Here is a 10430-nt window from a genome sequence, read left to right on the forward strand (position 1 = left end):
GCCTCCTCGTGTGAAGACCGACTCGGGTAAAGACCAGCGACTCTACCTGTGCGACTCGGGTAAAGACCATCGACCGACTCGGGTAAAGACCAGCGACTCTACCTGTGCGACTCGGGTAAAGACCAGCGACTCTACCTGTGCGACTCGGGTAAAGACCATCGACCGACTCGGGTAAAGACCAGCGACTCTACCTGTGCGACTCGGGTAAAGACCAGCGACTCTACCTGCGCGACTCCACCGAGCAAGGACACCAGAAAGGCACTTACGTATCTCCTCTTCCCTTCTTTCTTCCTCTACTTATCTTATTGTTCACCTTAATCAACATGTGCTTTCAATACATTCCTGTTATCTCTGGGCGACGTCCTTTCATCACGCACAATAGACAGCACAATACTGCCAATCTGCGTCCCATCCTCACATCCTCACATACTCCTCTCTCTCTTTCCGTGGGTCTATGGAATTGTCAGTCAGCAGTCAATAAAGCTGACTTCATTCCAGCCTTTGCATCTCATTCTACTCTTAGTATCTTGGGCCTGACTGAGACCTGGATTCGTCCAGAAAACTCAGCAACCCCTGCTGCTCTCTCTAGCAATTTCTCCTTCTCCCACTCCCCTCGCCAGTCTGGGAGAGGTGGGGGTACAGGGCTTCTCGTTTCTAACAATTGCAAATACTCCACGCTCTCTTCTCTATGCAACAACAACTCATTTGAATATCATGCTATTACACTTACAACTCCCATTAAAATCCATATTGTAGTAATTTATCGCCCCCCAGGTCAGCTGGGTAACTTTGTAGATGAGCTGGATGTGCTGCTGTCCACTTTCCCTGAGGACGGCACCCCACTTCTAGTCTTCGGTGACTTCAACATTCATCTCGAAAAGCCACATGCAACAGACTTCACCTCTCTCCTAGCCTCTTTCGATCTCAAACGACTCATCACCACAGCTACTCACAAATCAGGCAACCAACTGGACCTGGTTTACACACGCAACTGCACCACAGAAAACATCCTGGTGACACCTCTCCACGTTTCAGATCATTTCCTCATTACTTTCAGTCTACAACTCTCTACCCCTGCACCACCACCCCCACCACCAGTCACTTTCAGACGAAACCTGCGCTCACTTTCCCCCTCCCATCTTTCCTCTGCCGTGTCATCCTCTCTTCCCCCACCCTCACAATTCTCATCTCTGGATGTGAATACCGCAACGGACACCTTATGCTCCACTCTAATCTCTTCTCTAGACATTATCTGCCCTCTCTCCTCCAGGCCTGCACGCGCTACTCCCTCTAACCCCTGGTTATCTGAGGTTCTTCGGGAACACCGGACCAAACTCAGGGCAGCGGAGAGGAAATGGCACAAATCAAAAGACGCATCTGACCTGAGTATGTATCAATCTCTCCTCTCCTCCTTTTCTGTTGATGTTCATGCTGCAAAATCTTCATACTTCCACAACAAGATCAACAGCTCCTCCAACACACGATTACTCTTCAAGACATTCAACTCTCTCCTCTGTCCACCTCCACCACCACCCGCCTCCTCCTTAACTGCTGACGATTTTGCGCACTTCTTCACCAACAAAACAACAGCTATCAGCAGTCAGTTCTCAGCTCCACACACACAGGAACCCAGACCGACCCCTTCCACAGCCAATACCCCTCTGTCCTCCTTTTCTTCGCTAACCGAGGAAGAAGTATCTACACTTCTCCTCTCCAGTCACCCTACCACCTGCCCGCTTGACCCCATCCCCTCACACCTTCTACAAACCATCTCTCCCACACTTCTACCATCACTCACACACATCATCAACTCATCCCTCCATACTGGCACCTTCCCTACAGCATTCAAGCAGGCTCGGGTTACTCCACTGCTGAAAAAACCAACGCTAAACACATAATTTGTAGAGAATTACAGACATATCTCTCTCCTACCATTCATTGCGAAGACACTTGAAAGAGCTGTCTTCAACCAACTAACATCCTTCTTGTCTCTAAACAACCAGCTGGATGTCAACCAATCTGGCTTCAAGAAAGGACATTCAACTGAGACTGCATTACTGTCAGTCACAGAAGCCCTACGGATCGCAAAAGCTGCTTCCAAATCTTCAGTCCTCATTCTCCTGGATCTGTCTGCTGCCTTCGACACGGTGAATCATCAGATCCTTATGTCCACCCTCTCATCACTGGGCATCACAGGAACTTCACTCCACTGGTTTGAGTCCTATCTCACAGGTATGTCCTTCAAGGTCGCATGGAGAGGTGAGGTATCCAGAGCACATCAGCTGACCACAGGTGTTCCCCAGGGTTCAGTTCTTGGTCCCCTCCTCTTCTCCATCTACACCACATCACTGGGACACATCATACAGGCACACGGTTTTTCCTACCACTGCTATGCTGATGACACGCAGCTCTTCCTCTCCTTTCAACCAGATGATCCCACAGTAGCTGCACGGGTCTCAAGCTGTCTGGCAGACATCTCCACATGGATGAAGGAACATCACCTGCAGCTCAACCTGGCAAAGACTGAGCTTCTCGTCCTCCCTGCCAATCCATCTCTACAGCACGACTTCACCATCCAGCTAGAGTCATCATTAATCACCCCATCAAGATCGGTCAGAAATCTTGGAGTAACGTTTGATGACCAGCTGACCTTCACAGATCACATTTCAAAGACAGCTCGATCATGCAGGTTTGCACTGCACAACATCAGGAAGATCAGGCCTTTTCTAACTGAGCATGCAACACAACTTATCGTCCAGGCCCTGGTCATCTCTAGGCTTGACTACTGCAATGCTCTTCTGGCTGGACTTCCAGCATGTGCAACCAAACCCCTACAGATGATCCAGAATGCTGCAGCTCGGCTTGTCTTCAACGAGCCCAAGAGGGCCCACGTCACTCCTCTGTTCATCTCTCTGCACTGGCTACCTCTCGCTGCTCGCATCAAGTTCAAGGCACTGACGCTTGCTTACAGAACTATCACAGGCTCAGCTCCCTCCTACTTTCACTCACTCCTACGAGTCTACATCCCTACCAGACACCTACGATCGGTCAACGAGCGACGTCTCGTGGTTCCATCACAGAAAGCCACAAAATCACTTTCCAGAACATTCTCATTCACAGTTCCATGCTGGTGGAACGCTCTCCCCACCCTCATCCGGAATGCAGAATCCCTGACAACATTCAAAAGACAGCTGAAAACCAATCTCTTCCGTGAGCACTTTACCTTATAAAAAAAAAAAAAAAAAAAAAAAAATTCCTTTCCCTTTGAAACATCACTTATCAGGCTTATGCTACTCTGAATAATACCTGAACTTCGTATTTTGAGCACTTCTTGCATTGTTGTTGTTTTTGCCTCTTTATGATGACTCGCTGAATTCAGTCCTAATTTGTAAGTCGCTTTGGACAAAGGCGTCTGCTAAATGACTAAATGTAAATGTAAATGTAAAAATGTTGCATTACTTCCAGCACACCTTCCATTCTTTCAGAGTTGTGCTTTCGTTTCTCCCTAAAACCCCAAACTTAAAGTGACAGCAGCTAAACTGCTGTCTGTCAGTGATGAAAATCAAACAAATGAAATAGGAAAATTACTCAAAGATTTTGACTTAATATCTGAGTAGCTTAAATAAGGATTAATCTATATTTAATCAATGCAATATGTAATCTCAGTGTTTGTGCACTGACTGAATGGGCACTTCATGCAGCACACATAAATTCTCATTCCCTTATTCTGGGTTTAAATGTTTAAATTGGCTTAAAAACATGTGCAATTAAGTTTAAACACTGATAACAATGTGTGCTGTTCAAGTCTCACCTGTGATCGTGTGCTGTCAACACCCAGGAGATGAGTCCGTAAATGACTGGTCATATTAGAGCATAATGACACTCACATTGAATAAAGTTTGCAAAGAGCGACTGTTTTGTCCACTTTTTTAGATCATTGCTGTTGTAATATATTAGAAAGTTAGGCCGGCGACACACTGGATGCGTGGCGTGTCTGTTTTTATTTCGGCTCCCATGTTAACAGGTTAGAGCTAGCACACTGCCTGCGTGACACGCGCGTCTCAGAAAACACGTGCATGCTAGAAATAGAACCGACGCCTATTTTTCACGCGACATGCAAGCGTGTTGGAAGCGTTTCCAGGCTAAATAGAATAGGAAAAGATGTTTATATGTTATTTTGACACGAACACATATTAATAAATTACATTTTGATGTTTGAAAGTCTCTATGTTTTGTATGGAAGCTTGTTTCCGCCACATAAAAAAAAAAAAAAAAAATAAATTGCGACTTTTTATCTCACAATTCTGACTTTTTTTCTCAGAATTGCGAGATATGAACACTCAGTAAGTAGCACAAAAAAATGCAAAAGAAAACCAAAACAATAACAAAATTAGAATCACCTTCACACACTGGTGCCCATGCACAGCACAAAAATAATCCACAAGTCAAGCCCCGCCCTTTTTTGTTTTTGGACACTCAACCCCTAATGAAATCAAACGACAAAACACATACATAGAATAATTAAATACAGTTCACGGTAGAAACACGAATACAAAATAACAAAATTAGCTAAATAAACATTTGAAAGAAAAAAAAAATACAATTACCAAACAAGACACAACCCTCTCCTTGTAAATGCATACACACACGCACGTAGCCTACACACGCACACACACACACTAGTCAAGTCAAGTCAAGTCAAGTCAAGTTTATTTGTATAGCGCTTTTCACAATACAGATTGTATCAAAGCAGCTTCACAGTATTACATTTAAATAATACAACACACTAAAACGTCAGGGCGGCGATATTCCTCCTGTCAACCTTCATACGCAATTAAAGCACTAACAGTTTCTTGTTCGGCCGCAGTCAGAGTGGACTGAAATTGACGCAAGTCCTTTCGTGTTAATATCTAGTTGAGACCGCAGCAAAACAGCAGCGCTCCGTAATCAACGAGCGAATGTCGGGTAACCCCAGCAACGGAATCCTCCCCGCTACTCGGCAGAATACACTGCACTTCTGAAATGACAACTTTAAAAGACATATCATAGAGCATGACGCATATACAAATAACCTGCATACTTGGGTGCGAGGAATCCCAGTCACGGCAATCCGAAGTGCGAAATCAATGCGCACGCTGTAAATAGAACTGAAGGCATTTTGATTCACCCACTGCCCTAGGAAAGATAAACGCTAAACAACCGCGTTTCTACCTGTGGAGAGTCTACACAAGAACGCCAGCCGTGGGAAACCGTACTCGATCTCCCACATGCCATACGAGGGACCAAACAGACACATTTCCTGCATGCCACTCAGCATGCGGAACCGGAAAAACAAGGAAGAAGCTCCGTGACGTGATTCGTTACCAAGCAGGTATATATGCTCCGCCTTTAGCTGTGATAGGCTTAATAAATAGACCTGAAGCAACCAATAGTAGCCCGAAGCCAAACATCTGTACTGCCACATATAAATTGTCAGATTTGAGATGAACCAGGACGCAAGTGCATGCCAAACTGTGGGTGGAGAATGTAATGGTTCGAAATAAATATATATATATATACTCACCTAAAGGATTATTAGGAACACCTGTTCAATTTCTCATTAATGCAATTATCTAATCAACCAATCACATGGCAGTTGCTTCAATGCATTTAGGGGTGTGGTCCTGGTCAAGACAATCTCCTGAACTCCAAACTGAATGTCAGAATGGGAAAGAAAGGTGATTTAAGCAATTTTGAGCGTGGCATGGTTGTTGGTGCCAGACGGGCCGGTCTGAGTATTTCACAATCTGCTCAGTTACTGGGATTTTCACGCACAACCATTTCTAGGGTTTACAAAGAATGGTGTGAAAAGGGAAAAAACATCCAGTATGCGGCAGTCCTGTGGGCGAAAATGCCTTGTTGATGCTAGAAGTCAGAGAGAGCAACTTTTACTGAAATAACCACTCGTTACAACCGAGGTATGCAGCAAAGCATTTGTGAAGCCACAACACGCACAACCTTGAGGCGGATGGGCTACAACAGCAGAAGACCCCACCGGGTACCACTCATCTCCACTACAAATAGGAAAAAGAGGCTACAATTTGCACGAGCTCACCAAAATTGGACAGTTGAAGACTGGAAAAATGTTGCCTGGTCTGATGAGTCTCGATTTCTGTTGAGACATTCAGATGGTAGAGTCAGAATTTGGCGTAAACAGAATGAGAACATGGATCCATCATGCCTTGTTACCACTGTGCAGGCTGGTGGTGGTGGTGTAATGGTGTGGGGGATGTTTTCTTGGCACACTTTAGGCCCCTTAGTGCCAATTGGGCATCATTTAAATGCCACAGCCTACCTGAGCATTGTTTCTGACCATGTCCATCCCTTTATGACCACCATGTACCCATCCTCTGATGGCTACTTCCAGAAGGATAATGCACCATGTCACAAAGCTTGAATCATTTCAAATTGGTTTCTTGAACATGACAATGAGTTCACTGTACTAAAATGGCCCCCACAGTCACCAGATCTCAACCCAACAGAGCATCTTTGGGATGTGGTGGAACGGGAGCTTCGTGCCCTGGATGTGCATCCCACAAATCTCCATCAACTGCAAGATGCTATCCTATCAATATGGGCCAACATTTCTAAAGAATGCTTTCAGCACCTTGTTGAATCAAGGCAGAATTAAGGCAGTTCTGAAGGCGAAAGGGGGTCAAACACAGTATTAGTATGGTGTTCCTAATAATCCTTTAGGTGAGTGTGTGTATATATATATATATATATATATATATATATATATATATATATATATATATATATATATATATATATATATATATTTAAACTGAAAACTGTTATGCCCCTACTATTAGGGGTGTGCCAAAAAATCGATTCACAGAAGAATCTAGATTCTCATTTGCAACGATTCAGAATCGATCTGAAATGTCCAAGAATCGATTTAATAAATAAATAAAATCAGCTGGCTGTTTGCCTCCATTTTTGTAACTAGCCTATACGGGACGTCCGTACGTCACCAAGCAGCCGGTTTTTGAACGTGAGCGGCAAATAACTAAAACAAAGAGGAAGCAAATATGGATGAGAGGGAGATCCAACCAGCCCCGTCTTCACTTAAAGCTAAAGTTTGGCGTCATTTCGTTTTTTACCGAATGCCTGGAAGCACTGCGCTGGACATGACACACACAGTGTGCAAGCTTTGCAAAACGAAGACCAAGTACTTCGGCAGCACAACAAATGTGTGGGCTCATATTACTAGGCATCACCCGGAGCTCAGCGACCCGGAGCTCAGCGACACGGAGCAGAGTCAGCCGCCAGCTGCAGACCAACGCACACTGCAGTGCTTCACGAAACTCCCTGCCAACTCCGAGAGGGCAAAAAAAATAACTCGGTCTATCGCCTGCTTCATCGCCAAAGACCTAAGGCTTTACAGTGTGGTGGAGAACGAGGGGTTCGTCTGCATGTTACAGACAGCGGAGCCGAGGTACGCCATACCGTCCCGCAAGTTTTTCACTGAGACAGCTGTGCCACAGCTTTACAATGAGACTAAAAGAAAGGTCGCCAGTGCCCTAACCGAAACGACCAGAGTGGCACTAACATGTGATGCATGGACATCAAGAGCAACCAAGTCTTTTGTGACATTCACCGCTCACTACATAACTGATACGTGGGTGCTCGAATCCCGTGTTTTGCAAACTCGTGTGATGCACGAGAGCCATACAGCCGTAAATGTCAATGCCATGTTTCACTCCGTTGCTAATGAATGGGAGCTGACGGTTTCGGATCTGGTGATTGTGACTGATAATGCTGCCAACATGCTCGCCGCTGCACAGATTGACAACTTGGCACACATTACATGTTTTGCCCATACTCTCAACCTGGCTGCACAACGAGCTCTGAAGCTCACCACAGTGTAGTCTCGCGTAGCCAGACCTTCAGACTGACGAACTAATTTCTGAATGCAGCCCTGCGAGACGTGACTTGTTCGATCTACCGTCACCAGAGGTAAACAATGCGTCAACATCTGTACAGGATACTGTTGGTAGTGAAACTATCCTTATGTTTAAGTCGTCACAGAAAATGCTGAAGAGGGATGTAAAGAGACCTATGAGGACACTTGTTAATAATATTACAAGGGGACGCTACAATGCTTTGGCCAAGAATTTAATAAAAATTCCTGGCCAGTCCAAGTTGGTCATTGATGTAGTCCTCAAGCAAGTTGAGAAAGAATGCCGACATTTAACAAGCAACAAGTTCCATTCTGTAATACAACACAGTGCACATCTTGCTGAGTTTAGGTGTGAGAAAGTGTTGGATGAATGGAGGACTGCAGCACCTACATTTCTCAAGTTCCTAAAATGTGCAAGTGCAGCAAACAGTGTGACAAAGCGTAACACAAAAGCTGCAAGTGTTCATAAAAGAAGACCGTGGACCAGAAAGAAGCCAGAGGTGACCATGGCTGGCCTGATACTTCTTAAAGCAAGGTCAAGATTCATGGCATCTCCTATGTTCCGAAATTCCATGGTATTGAAACATGGTGGTGCAAAGAAAAGATGCATCGATAGATTCAATATCCATCGATAGGATTGGAGTTTGTGTGAATCACTCAGCAACTCTAAAGAAGATCAAGGAGATTGCAGAGACATGGGATGCCGGAATTTTAGAATGGAAAAAAATAGTGTGTGACAGCCCAAGCCTTGAAGACTTGTCATGGATTGATGATCCAGGTTAGCTCTTGGTTCCTGTCTGATCATACATACCACCGTGAAGAGAATGAAGTGGAAGAAGTCTTCATTGTCACCAGCAGTGAAAGTGAAGAGGTTTGTAATATTTGTTGTAATATTTTATATTTTGATTAGTAAGCCCTTCTCCACCATAGGAAAAAATAACAATTAAGCCAGTACGACATAAAAAATATTTATTTATGTTATTTAATTGTAATATCAAAGAGCTATTTTTTTCACCTTATTAAATGTCATGACATGTCATTTATAGAAATCTACAATAGCCATTAACTGTGGTTATGTTAACTTATCTCTGTTTTGCACTTCATAGGACCACACAGATCATGACACAACCGCTTCTAGAAGAACTGAATCAGGCCACACAAATGGGTCGTCACCAACTGCTGTTCCGCTGGAGTGTCAGGTGAGAGATTGTATTTTGCACCGAATGTCTGTACACAATGAATAGACAATAAATGCATCTAGTCTGGGATAAACAGTCACATCACTGGCCCAAAACACTGAAGTCATATATTTTTTTTTAAATGGCATTATGTAATTGAAACCATATAATGAAGGTTGACATAGTGTTTTGTCTCACCTGTGTTAAGTTAAAGTTAAGTTTATGTTGTAATCTTAATTTAATGCTGTTTAGTAGACCATGAAATTATATTTTGTATATCCAAATTAATGTAACAATTAAAGGAAGATTTTTGCATTCTAACTTTAATTTGTTTTCACTTTCTCTCACAGGAACACACACCAAGAGCACCAGTGCAGATCACAATTGATAATTTGGATCTCACAGTGACACCACATACAATGACCATCAGCCACCAACGTCTGGACTACCTTTGGTTGCTAATGGTGGGGAACCATGAACGAGTGACTGCTGAGTTCTTACCCAGAGAGAGATTTGTGTCTATAATGGATGTGCCACTGTCGGAACTTTTACCAAACTTGGAGGACAGACAGATGCTTTGCTCTGAATTTAAAGAACTGGTGGGTCGTGTAGTGGTTCAGCGTTTCACCGCATTCAAGCAGTTTTCAAACGTTTTACTGTGGCACATTCCTCATATGTACAGTGACGTTATGGCCCAAAAAACTGAAATCACTCCCCTGGGACTTCTTGAGGTGGATGAGAAGGTTTCTGCAGATATGGTGAAAGCAGTGCAGTACATCAATCAGCGATATGTTCCTTACACTTCTGATCTAGAAAATGGAAACAACATCTCAAAGCCTGTAGTACATGTGATTTAGGCTGGTGATCAACTGACCAAGCAGAATGCTGATGCAGCCATCAGAGCTAAAGCAAATGAAGACTCATCATTTGAAAGATTGGAAGGACTTGTTCCAGTTATTGCGGATTTTCATTGTTCCATGAACTTCAATGATGTGATTTTGAAAAGATTCTACAGTCCCAGTTCACAGTGTGATTTTGGTTCTTTTTTCCACCTGAGAAATGTTGTCCACAGGACCAATGTGACTAAATCAGCCTTGGGGGACAACTATAGGCCATGCAACACTTTCATTCAAGATGTGCTGGACGCATCGATCATTGCCGTTGTTCTCCATCATTTCTCTTTACACACACAGGATGACATGCCAGTATCCATGCCGACCTCTTTTCTGTCAAATGAGGAGAAGCAAGATTGGTTTGATGAACAAATCCTAAACATTGTTGACACATACATTCTCAATGAATCTCCA

The 10430-nt window shown here is 43.8% G+C and overlaps 1 protein-coding gene across 1 annotated transcript; it reads left to right on the forward strand.

The window, feature by feature from the left end:
* Positions 1-323: 323 nt before the first annotated feature.
* LOC309506342 (uncharacterized protein) lies at positions 324-2128 on the forward strand (the record flags this gene model as incomplete). Its single annotated transcript, XM_082180210.1, has 2 exons — positions 324-1386; positions 2004-2128. 2 exons carry the CDS (start codon positions 324-326, stop codon positions 2045-2047), a joined length of 1107 nt encoding a protein of 368 aa, XP_082036336.1. The 3' UTR covers positions 2048-2128.
* Between the last annotated feature and the right edge of the window lie 8302 nt (positions 2129-10430).

Source organism: Leuciscus leuciscus (assembly GCF_965113295.1).
Source record: "Leuciscus leuciscus genome assembly, chromosome: 9".
In the NCBI taxonomy this organism is placed as follows: domain Eukaryota; kingdom Metazoa; phylum Chordata; class Actinopteri; order Cypriniformes; family Leuciscidae; genus Leuciscus; species Leuciscus leuciscus.